Source organism: Asparagus officinalis, chromosome 10, assembly GCF_001876935.1.
Source record: "Asparagus officinalis chromosome 10, Aspof.V1, whole genome shotgun sequence".
Classification (NCBI taxonomy): domain Eukaryota; kingdom Viridiplantae; phylum Streptophyta; class Magnoliopsida; order Asparagales; family Asparagaceae; genus Asparagus; species Asparagus officinalis.
Window position 1 is genome coordinate 57,979,817 of NC_033803.1, and position 12,328 is coordinate 57,992,144.

The 12,328-nt window shown below is 34.7% G+C and overlaps 1 protein-coding gene across 1 annotated transcript in view; it reads left to right on the forward strand.

Annotated features, from left to right (window-relative positions):
• Positions 301-12,328, forward strand: part of LOC109825530 (PTI1-like tyrosine-protein kinase 3) — a 13,262-nt gene continuing 1,234 nt past the window's right edge. The window contains exons 1-7 of the mRNA XM_020392380.1: positions 301-495; positions 1,216-1,350; positions 7,939-8,192; positions 8,309-8,435; positions 8,533-8,806; positions 10,768-10,900; positions 12,050-12,136. Coding sequence (XP_020247969.1) covers positions 1,257-1,350; positions 7,939-8,192; positions 8,309-8,435; positions 8,533-8,806; positions 10,768-10,900; positions 12,050-12,136 — 969 coding nt within the window. The 5' untranslated portion in view covers positions 301-495; positions 1,216-1,256. The remainder of the gene's footprint in view (positions 496-1,215; positions 1,351-7,938; positions 8,193-8,308; positions 8,436-8,532; positions 8,807-10,767; positions 10,901-12,049; positions 12,137-12,328) is intronic.

Genomic DNA, 12,328 nt, shown 5'->3' on the forward strand with positions numbered 1-12,328 from the left:
TTTAATACTTTTATGTTCTAAAATTTCAATTCAGTTCCAGTTTGACACTCTAAAGTATTCTTTTAACACTTGGTTTCAATCTCATTTTACTTGGATAGCTTGTCTATAAAATGAGCCTATGTATCAGGTTCTAAGGACATTACATAAATTTTACAGAAAATCTAATATAATCTGAACATAGATATCAAAAGTAAAATGAGACTGAAGCTCCAGAAAATAAAAATATTTTAAAAATACTTTAAGACATCAAATTATAAATTATAAAAAAAAAGGTAAACTTGGGGTAAGCTTCTCCCCGAAGGCTCCAACTAACATTTTTATTCGGATTCTCTCACCGCCTCCTGCTCGCTCTCGCTCTCTCTCTCTCTCTCTCCTCCCCCTAATAAACGGCGACATTTCTGAGCCTTCTTTCTCTCTCCTCTCAAATTCTCTAACCCTAACCCTAACCCTAGAGGTTAGAAGAAGAAGTAGAGGAGCAGCATACCTCAGCCAAAGGTAATCTCTCGAATCGCGCGATCGCACCCGAAAAAAAAAAGTCCTCTCTCGCTTTCCTTGGCTTTTTTTTAAAATTTAATTTGAACGTTAGCTTCCGATCCGTTGATTCAAACTGAACTCGGATTGATTCGGTTCGCTCCCGATATCTCCGCTCCACCAAAATCGCTTCTTTTTTAAAGAATAAATAAATAGTAGGTGCGTTAGCTTTTGAAATCCTATGTTGGATCTGATCTCAGCTTTGCTTCTTCTTTCCTTCCTTTGTAAGATTCGTTGATTTTTATTGGATGATTTCTGATGGTTCTTTTGTTAGTTTGTGTAAAAGTTGCTGTTTTGTTCTTGTTTCTAGTGAATTATTCAATTTTGGGAATTAACTGTCATTTGATCACCGTTGCTTGAGTATTGTTTAGCTCTTTTGTTATTAAGTTTAGTGGAAGTATCTTTGGTTTAGTTATAAATGTACGTAGGGGTCTATGCTTAGTTCTGTCTGTAGTTGAAAAGAGATGTATTTCACTCGTTTTTTTATTTTGAAATGTTAATGGCTCCGAATAATTCACTATTTGGTCTTCATCAATGAAAATATTTATTTGGCAAAAGCAAACTACTTTGAGAAGTTAACAAAATTCTTATACGCCTTAAACTTAATGTTTCGTCCGAAAATCTTTTAATTTGATTCTTATGGTTCTGTTGCTGGTTATTGATGGGTGTCTTCTGGATGGATAGGTGTTTTAACTGTATATAAGAGATAAAAAGAGACGAGAAAGATGCGGCGTTGGCTATGTTGTGCTTCTAGTATCAATGAGCATCATCATGCTGATGAGAATCAAGCCTTTAAAAGGCCAGGCAATTATTTAGATGGTATGTATCTTTAGTTCTGTGTATTCGGAACTTTCTACTATGATGACTCGTTAACTCATATGTTCTGAAATATCGGCATGACTTCTGAAGGAATCTAATGGTAACTAGGTGGAACATATTTAAATTTTTTTCAAAACTCCAATGATTTACAGTTCTGTGGAGTTTCTAATGTTGTTTTCTCATCGATTAGCTTGGCATTTTATGATATCTTTATGATCTCTGGACGTCGTGATGGGATGTTCTTGTATTCATACAAATATGCATGCATGTACATATTTCTCTTTCTCTGTTTCTAGGCCTTTCTGTACGGGTATCGACTTATCCGGCTTAGTTTAAGGATCTGAAGTTGCATGGATCTAGATCCACAGTTGCATTTGAATTTGGGTTCGGATGTGGTTAAAATCTAGATGTACGCAAATTGATGCCGGGTGAAGATTCATCTTGTGCATTTACCATTATGTCATCCTCACGATATGATGTTTTTGAGAAATGAATAATTCAACTTGTTTCAATGATTATTTATTTTTTTACTGAAAGATTGAATATAGCCACACTATCAGCATTAGTATAATAAAGTTTATATATCTACTTCCAAACTTTGATGCTTAGAGCACTTCAAATTTTGACATGGATTTACAATTATTTGCCAATGGGACATGAGTAAATGCGATATTTATGACCATGGAAATTGTCATCAAGATATGAGTTTGCAATTAGCGTAGACAAGTAATAGGAAGTGTAACTTTGTCATGGTTTCAACTTTCATGTGGTTTGAAGCTAAACCAAAAATATCAAGAAATTGCATTGTTTTATATCTAATTAGGGCTTCCCGACTGTGGTTTGGGAGCCTCAAAATGTAATGAATCCATGATTTGAGAAACCGTGAGCAAATTTTGGAGACTATGATTTTTTTTGTACATACTTATTAAAGTTTTTGAAGCCATATTTTCTGACACTATTTGTATTTGTTAGATATAAAATTATAACCTTCACACAACTTGTGAGTTTTGGTCTAATGGTAGGGACTTTAACATGGTATTAGTGTAACCTATATTCAGTTCTAATTGGCCACAAATTTAAAGGGGATTTTAAGAAAGTTATATCGTCACGTTGTAATATAAAATGGTAACACTCAACCATCACCACAACTTCAGAGTTTTGGTGTAGTGGCAGAGACTTCACAAACAAATCACGGTCTTATTTTAACTTAAATGAATTGTGGTTTCAAAAACTATCTCGCTAAACTAGGCCTATGAGAGGGAAAAGTCAAAAGAGATATTACAAGTGTTTTATATAACTTCCAGTGACATTTATCATGATATAGTTTGAGGAAATCATTTTCCATATACATAACAAAACACCACATAAATTTCTGTAGTATTCCTGATAGAGATTCTTTTTCCAACCCTATATGTTCTCCATCATTCTGTGCTATTAACTCATTATTCTAAACCACCTACGAAAGAGTTCATGGTTTGATGATCTTACTATGTTAGCCTTGGGAAGTGATAAGTCATGCGATTGTGACAACATGGAGGTCACTGGTGTGTATCATAGAAATGGCCTTGCCAAAAAATGCAAGGATTAATTTTTCTACTGACCCTTCCAGTAGCCTGCAATAATGGGAACTTATGCATGCCTTTTCTCTTATAGAAGTTGGCTGTCTGTGTTTTCATGCAATGTCGATGGTCATTGTTTCACAACATTGACATGTGCCCATATCCAATATATATGTTGGATATTACTATGAAATGTCGGCTTTTGGTCATCGATGTCAGCTAATTGGAAGTTTTATGTTCATAGCCCAATAAGTTTTGCGCCTAAATGTTTAATAATTATGATCTTTATGTATGATAATATGAAAACCTTGTCAAACCTCAGTTCAAAAATATGATTATACCGGGCATGACTCGGCTGATGAAGCAACCAAAGTTTTTTTTTTTTTGCATGACTACATTCACATCTCCAGATCATCTTGTACATATACATACATACATACATACATACATATAAATGTGTGTGTGTACACACACAAACACACACACACATGTGTGTGTGTATTATATATGTATGTATGTATATATATCTATACATACATACACACATACATACATTTATATATATATATATACATATATATGTATATATATATATATATATATATATATATATATATATAGACATACACACATTACATATACATACATACATTCATATATATAAATGTGTGTGTATATGTGTGTGTATCTATATATATATACAAAAAATGTACTATAGAGTATGTAACTAAGAGGGAATAGAGTCATTAGTAAATGTCGTACATTTCCATAAAGAAAATGACTTGGGTATCAACTATCCAAGATGGAATGATATAAGATGCATCCTAATGTCTCAAACAAAGAGCCACATGGGGATGAAAAAATATCTAGCATGAATAACCTAATTTGGAGAAAGAGCGATGAAATCTGTCGAGGAAGTTTGTGATCATTACCTCTGAGTTTGCTCCTGGAAGTACTCTCGATATTGTTGAGAAAGAATGAGCAATAGGTCTGGGGTATACAAACCTAAACCCTAGGAAGTCAGAGAACTCCTGACAAGCGTGTAAGATGAAGGAAATGTGCTAGTGCAAGTTTGTGACATGGATATATAAAACACATAAGGTCTGTACATAAATAAATCTGAAACCATTTCTACTACATGGATGTAGCCAAGACTTGGTAAGACGTGAAGGAGGAGACGCTTCGTAGGCCAGTTATATCGAAAACATTACAGGAGAGTTTTCTGCAGAGGTTTTTCTCCAAGAGGACTTCTATAGAAATAGGGAGACAATTCGTGGGTCTCAGGCAGAGAGGTAGCACGAGGAATATTCTATTGAATTTTCTAAACTCAGCAGGTTTGCCCCAGCCATGGTAGCCAATGAGGGGACAAAGGACGAAGATTTATGCAGGGTCTCAATTTTGAAATCGCGAGGCAGATTTACAGTCAGAAAGGGTTGAGACTTATGGTGATGTTTTGGAGGCGGCTTGCAGTGCCAAGCAGCTTCTTGGTATTATAAGCATAGCATTAAGTAAGGATCACAAATGCCTAGCAGGGCAATGTTCTGATACTGTTCGCAAGAGTAATGGAGTGTTCCAGGTAAACACTAGCAGATCATAGCACCAACCCAGCCAACATTGCCTTATCAAGACAAGGTGTGTTATTTTTGTGGCAAGCCCGAGCACATAAAGACGGATTGTAGGAAGGCCAATGATCTCTACTTCTTATATAGAGCGTCTGATCATCAATTGTAAACTTGGCCATGTAGGACAAACTAGTAGGAGTTAGAGCATGAGTGATAGTTTTGTAGGCGGAATAGATTTGGAGGACAACAGAGGAGATCGCAACATCAGGGGAAGCTTCTCAGGTTCAGTACCAATAGCAGGATAGAGCACAGACATTTCACAAGTCAAAATTCAATATATTCTCCGTCTTTTATCCTCATAGGTTACCATAGCTGGGGCAAATATGTTGAGTTTGACAAATTCAGCAGCATACATGTTTCTTAGAAATAGATTGTTTTCTTTAGACCATTAGATTTTAATAAATAGTCCAACTAAAAAGGTCATGAAATTTATTAGAGGCCCACTAGAGAAAATGATTTTGACTAAAATTACACTATCTTTATTAAAAGCCCAAATTAGATTAACCCAATAAGACCCATTTATTTATATAATCTTTATCCTAGAAAATATGTTAACTACCTCATCTATTCTTTCTTTCTTTCTTCTTTCTCACGTTGTGGATTTACAAGAAATTCTGCAATTTTTCTTGGCACTAAAGCAATCACAACAAACAACTCCTGAGGCTTTGGCAAAACCCAACAACCTAATCTCTAGCTAACAAACTTTCACTCTTTAAATCCTATACTTTTCTCTCTGCCATCCAACTACCTCTTCGGAAAAGAAAATAAACGAAAAAAAGAAAGGAAAAAAAAGGAAAAAAAAGAAATAGGAGATCAGTCGCCTGGAGAGGTGAAGGATTCAAGCTAGGGCTTTCCACCAGTTTTCAAATTGAGGCAAATGTTCTTCTTTTAATGGTCTCTAATATTTCAGTTCTCTAATTTGATTAGAGATAGTAGAGTTATTCTTCCTAGAATTTATAAATAGGAAAGTTATTCTATATGTTATGCTAATATTGTAAGTTATGACTGATATGTTGCCTTCCTTATTTCTTTATTAGCATGTCAATATAAGATTATGTGGTAATATGTCCTGGATCTGATGTTTTTTAGTTGATAGGACTTTTCATTTGTAGAGCTCAATTTTTATCTCCAAATTTTATTATTAATGGACGTTTTATTTATTATTATTATTATTATTATTATTATTATTATTATTATTATTATTAATTGATGTCGTTAAAGTAGAATAGCTGACAAATGAAAGTCTATACGTCTTTTCATGTTTCTTTTACTTTTGTACATTGCATGCTAAAGTTCAACTATTATATTAGGTTTGAAAACTTTTATGTTTTTACTGGTTCACATGTGTATTAGACAGTTTATTTAGGATATTCACATTCTTGCTACCAATAATTCCTTGATAGGTTGTATGATTTACATTCTTACTTTGTTTGCTTAAAATTTTCTAGGCCATGTTTAACGTAAATTTCCATGATTACATCGGTGTCCAAGTCATGTTCAATGTAATCATATTGTTGAATCGTTGTGTGACAAGGTTTTTATTATAAATATGATATAAACGGTACATAGTATAATGAATTCAAACATCAATCCTGAAACAAGTTATATTATGTGGAATCTTATAGGTGTTTAATGCCTTTAGTCGTCACTTTTCTGGCTGGTACTGTGATTTTATTTTTATTTTTTTACTTAATGAATGACAGAGCATGTCTGAAACATGTACGTACAGGAACTACATATTCATGGTAAATTCAGTATATGCAGCATGTGTTCGTATCTGCTCCCTAATGACCCTTGTTTTGATTTATTTACCTATGAAAACATGTTTGTAAAGGAATTTCCGGAGTATACTACTCGTGCTTTGTTTTTGCAAGTGCATTATTTTTCATATCCAGCTTGTTTCTTGCCTTTCAATATTTTTTCTCCTGCCTCACTGCGTCATGATCATCTCCTTCCTGCCTCAATAATCTCTAATGCAATGACTGGCCCATGTTCCATCATTGTAGTAATTTCTTTCCTGTCTGTACTTGGTCCCCCCTATTTATTTTCCTTCTGAACTAGCTCATTATTCTTCAATACTATACTTCGCTTAGTAGTCAATAGTGTGGCAGTTGGTTAGGCTTGGGCCTGACTCATGTCGGTCAGAGTCATTATTTTAATGGATACAGGTACGTGCCAGAATTATGACTCAGGGTCTGAACTAAAATCAGAAATCTTGACTCAACCCATATTGTTTCAGATATTACAGATTCATTATAAATAACTATTTTTAAATTCATCTTGTAAAGGTCAATAACTGTTAAGACATCATGCATATGTTATCCCTCTTTGTGGAAAAAGCTTACAACATTTTATTTGACAAAAAGAAATAGAGGAGCCACATCAATCATTATAACCAGAGTACTACCATTAGTTTGTGTTAAATAGAAACCCAAATGAATAGATGTAGCTAAATGAGAAACCAGAAAAAATATGTAGCAAGCAAAAGATAAAAAAGAAACCTTAAAAAATATGAGAAATTGGAGGTTCAGAAGTCTCTGAGATTCTCTAGATGGAATTTGGAAAAATAACATGATACAGTTTGTGCCAACAACTAAGCGGTGTGGTCATTTTTGTTGAATATAAAAATGATCTTCTGAATAACATGATACAGTTTCTGCTATCCTTAGTTTGTCATAGAAGGTCTAATCTTTGTATTTCTTATATTATTCTTTATATATGAGCTTTATCAAGGAGGTATCAACAAATATTCCATCTCATTAGTTACTAGATTTTGTCGCTAAAGGTTCAGCTTAGTAACATTTATTGCACCCTTGTTCACCCTGTGCTTATTTAGAATATTAGAATATTAGAACTCGTAATGTCATTTCTCTCGAGTGGATAAGATATCACCTGCAGAGTGCTAAGTGTGTGATGCTTTAGGTTTGTGAAAAGCTTTTGTCGTTTAGTGTCCCTTTTAAAAAAAAAAAAAGTTGTTTAGGATATTATTACAACTAAACATTGTTTACAATACATATTGTGTTGGAAGGAATACCCTACTGAAAGTGATGGGTCCTATGTCTGCAGAAGTCAGGTGACCCTTCTGCAGGTCGGCTCAAATTTGAGTCTTAACTCTAGGCTCTATCTGTTGTCTATTTGCACAAAATAGATCTTGAAACAGGAATTGTACCGAATTTAAATGAAATGTGATCTAGAAAAAGATTGGTTTTTATAGAAGAAAAATGGAGCCATCTTTTCATCCTTTTCTAATTTCAGATATTGTTCCTCTTGCATTTTCTTCATCGATTTACTTTAAATTTTTTGCTGAATGTAGAAAGTTTGGTGTCACCCCTGAGCATAATGCATTGCGTAGATGCGCCTCATCTCTTTTGTATTGTTCTTATGAATTCTTTTGAAATGACTTTCAGGAATGCAAAAGGGTTCAAAACCTGCTGGTGAAGCCAAAGATGAACCAAAGAAGACCATAAATATTGAAGTACCTAAATTATCTTTAGAAGAACTAAAAGAGAAGACTGACAACTTTGGATCAAACTCTTTGATTGGAGAAGGGTCTTATGGAAGAGTATATCATGCAGTTTTGAGCAGTGGGCAGCAAGTTGCAATAAAAAAACTTGATGTTTCAGCAGAGTCAGACTCAAGTCAAGAAGAGTTTCTGACCCAGGTTTGTGTAATGATTTCAGTACAGCTTCTCTTTCTTTACCAACAACCCCCCCCCCCCCCCAACCTCTTCTTTCTTTAGCCTATGACAGTTAAACTTAAGTATTTTTATGCTATCAGGTCGAAACTGTATCTAAATTGAAACATGACAACTTTGTTCAACTACTGGGATATTGCGCCGAAGGAAATTTCCGTTTGTTGTCCTATGAATTTGCTACTATGGGTTCACTTCATGATGTTTTGCATGGTATGATAATCAGCTTGCAAACTGTATTGAATTATTCATGTCAGGGTTGATGTTATGTGTGCAAGCATCAAATATAATTTATCTTTTTCAAATCCAGGTAGGAAAGGGGTTCAAGGTGCCCAACCGGGTCCCGTGCTTGACTGGATGCAGCGTGTGAGGATCGCTATTGATGCAGCAAGGGGTCTAGAGTACCTTCATGAGAAGGTTCAGCCTTCTGTAATACATCGGGATATCAGATCAAGCAATATTCTTTTATTTGAAGGTTTCAAAGCAAAAATTGCAGATTTTAATCTCTCAAATCAGGCTCCTGATATGGCTGCTCGTCTTCATTCAACTCGTGTCCTCGGAACTTTTGGATATCATGCACCTGAGTAATCACACGATAACTTAAATCTTCTGCATCTATAAGTGGATACATGCTTATGGCGATTGACATATTTTACTTCTGCCTCAATGTTGGTAATCTCTAAAAGAAGTGAAATGATATGGCTATTTAATTGCACAGCATGATAATTAAAACTGTGTGCTATTTCTGTGTATCAATATTAGTCTTATGAATCTTATCATAGTAGCTAAAAGATTGATTTTTTTTTCTTATCAAAAGAAATTGTCTTTCTTATGCTAGTCTTTAAGATAATTTTTTTTAATATAAGCCATGATTTCTTTTTTCCATTGAGGGATCATAAACTTAGAAGCGAGGGATATAAGAGTATTAAGTTGGGAATTGGAACAGCTAAGTTTTTACACGACTTGAATGTGCAATTAGGATGTGGGTTGGTCCAGTTTGCACATAGTGATTGTAGAAAGGTGGGTCAGGTTCCAGTTCTCAATATATATGTATCTGTAACCCAACTGGCATCAGATTCAAATTTTGACCTTTGCTCCATTCAAATCAAGATTCATCTTCCGGTATTGTCTGGGTTTGCGTCATGGCTAGGTAAGCCTTCCATTGGATGTTAATTTTCAGGCATTTTCATTTTGGCAGCCACTGCTTAACAAGTTACTCCTGTCCTTCGTAGATTTGGGTTAATCTGCCCAGTCCAAATTAGATCAGATGGGACTTAGTTTAGAGGGTTTCTAAGTCTGTTCTAGCCAGGGCGGACTGAGTTTTTAAGCCCACAATTCTTGGGCCATGTTGGGTCTGGGTCATGATGCAAATGGGACGAGCCTGCCTTATGGACCCTGTGACCTCTTAAGATGTTATGAAGTGATACAGAAAGGGTCTTAATGTTATATTATTATTTTGTTTTGCTGCTTTGGAATATGCATACAGATATTCAGTCAAATTTTTGAAAGAAAAACAATTCTTATATTTGCAAAAGAAGAACCATGACTTGGATAAGATCTGGATAGAAGAATTTTTCAAAACAGACCCGCTTCAACTTTTTTTTCTTAAAACCGACCCGTTTTTTTTTATTTATCAAAACCGACCCGATTTTGTAATTAACAGCTTAATCACCATCCTAAACAGTCGGGGTTGGCAACCCCGACTATTTAGGAAGGTGTTAAACCCTAATTAGAAGCCTTAAACCCTAAAAATTAATGTCCTAAATAGTCGGGGTTGCCAACCCCGACTGTTTAGGAATGTGATTAATCTGCTAATTACAAAATCGGGTCGGTTTTGATAAATAAAAAAAAAACGGGTCGGTTTTAAGAAAAAAAAGTTAAAGTGGGTCTGTTTTGAAAAATTCTTCATCTGGATATGTACCAGATATTTTTTGAAAATCAGAATGAATCTTGGAAGCTAAGTTTAACCTTTACTTTTTTAAGATATAGCAAAAAAAGTGTATGAAGCAATGCATGTTCTTGTAGACTCTGAATCTCTGATGTGTATTCAGAATTTTAGATGTTAGGAAGCTATTGATATTATATCCCTGATGATTGAGCACCATTGACATCCATATCCATATTTTAATTCAGTGAATATGGATAACATCCATATGAATGATATCAAGTTTGGAGCAGACTATTTATATCTGTTTACATCATTAATGACTTTTGCGAGCTGCTAATGCCTCTACCAACAAGAAACAGCTGCTTCAATAATCCTATTGCTGCCTACTTAATATTAATTTTCTTGCAACTAGTAGTGCCACTAGCTGCTTCCTACCAGCTTATGTTTTAAAATCATGCTCTGTCTTCCTTTTCTTTCCCCATAATTATTATTGCTCTCCATTCTAGTTTAGATAACTACTTAACTCATTTTATACTGGAAGCACATGTCATGATTTCCTGCATGCCATATATATAGGTGTTTTCTTGCATTAAAAAATTCAAATTAGTATTACATCTATGGTGGCATTAATAGCTTTGTTGTGTTGATGTTGCGCAGATATGCTATGACTGGTCAGCTAACCCAAAAAAGTGACGTATATAGCTTTGGGGTTGTGCTTTTGGAGCTCCTAACGGGCAGAAAACCAGTTGATCATACCATGCCTAGAGGCCAACAGAGTCTCGTTACTTGGGTTAGTTTAGTCTCAATTAACTGTTGGTTAATATTCATTCTCATCCAATTTTATGTACTGCTTCAATAGAAAAGCATTATTCTTTTTTTCTTTATTTAATTCTAATGGCTATGACCCTGCTAAGTGCTAAGTTAATCATCTCTTCTCGACATGGTTCCATTTTATGGTTGTTCAGTTTTGTTTTGCTCAATCATCCTCTATACTAGTGTGGAACTTATAGAAGAAGGTTTTCTGGTTGCTGGCTTTATCACTACAAAATAGTCAGTGCTTTGGAGGATAAACTCTTAAGCTTTGGTGGTATTCTACTCTTGAACATAAGCTATTGGAGTTTAGCAAGAAGAACCGATTGCCATAATTCGATTTTTATTATTTATGTTGATTTGGCATATTTGACAATGACACTGTTAGTACAGTGCCTGAATTATAAATGCTAGGTACGCCATAACATATTTAGTGGTACCATTGGTATTTTAAGCATTATTTTTGGCGGTTAACATGTTTTTTTAGCATTAAGTAAAATTTCCATAATTGGAAAGACAGATAATACTAAATGTAATGAATAAATCTTGGAGGACAACACAAAAGTTAAATCACCGTCACGATAAAAAAAAGATACACTAAAACATGGTAATCCAATGCAAGTGGTTCCTGCTATAGTGGGGCTGGTTTTTATGTTTTTGACCCATTTTGGAGAGTCGAGAAAGAGACACCAGGGATCATCTTAGTTCTAGAAACTTGTGGTGTATTAATTTTGGTATGTTATAAACAGTTTTATCTCTTTCTAAGACATTGAAAGATTCAACCACAAAAGCCCAGGTCTCTGTTTTTCTATTTAAATGCTAGCATAGCAAGCTTAAAGTTAAGACTGACTGAATAGAAGAATTGGGATTCATAAAGTGAACCCAAAATTTTGGGATACAGATTTTGTTGTTGTTGGTGTACTCTTGTCAGCTTTCTACCCAAAAATTTGGGATACAGATTTTGTTGTTGTTGTTGTACTCTCTTGTCTTATTTTTAGCTTTCTTCGAATATCTCACATCTTAGGTTATTGTAGCTTCTGCTAATAGTAGTAGTCTCGATCATTAACTGAAGTAACTGAAGGAAAATTATGAAGGATGATGGTTTATTCTTTCTTCTTACTTTTTGTAGGCTACTCCCAGGTTGAGTGAGGATAAAGTTAAACAGTGTGTGGATCCGAGATTAAAAGGAGAATATCCACCAAAAGGAGTTGCTAAGGTTCATCACTTCATCCATCCCTCTCTCTCTCTCTCTCTCTCACCCTCTCTGCTTGCATGTGTGTTTATTGTGTGCTTGTTTGTATGTGTCTTCTGTGTCAATGTGTGTGCATACCCAAAAACTGGGTTAAATTTCACTACCCCACCCCCAACCCCCCTAATTTTTTTTTTTTTTTTTTTTTGGGGGGGGGGG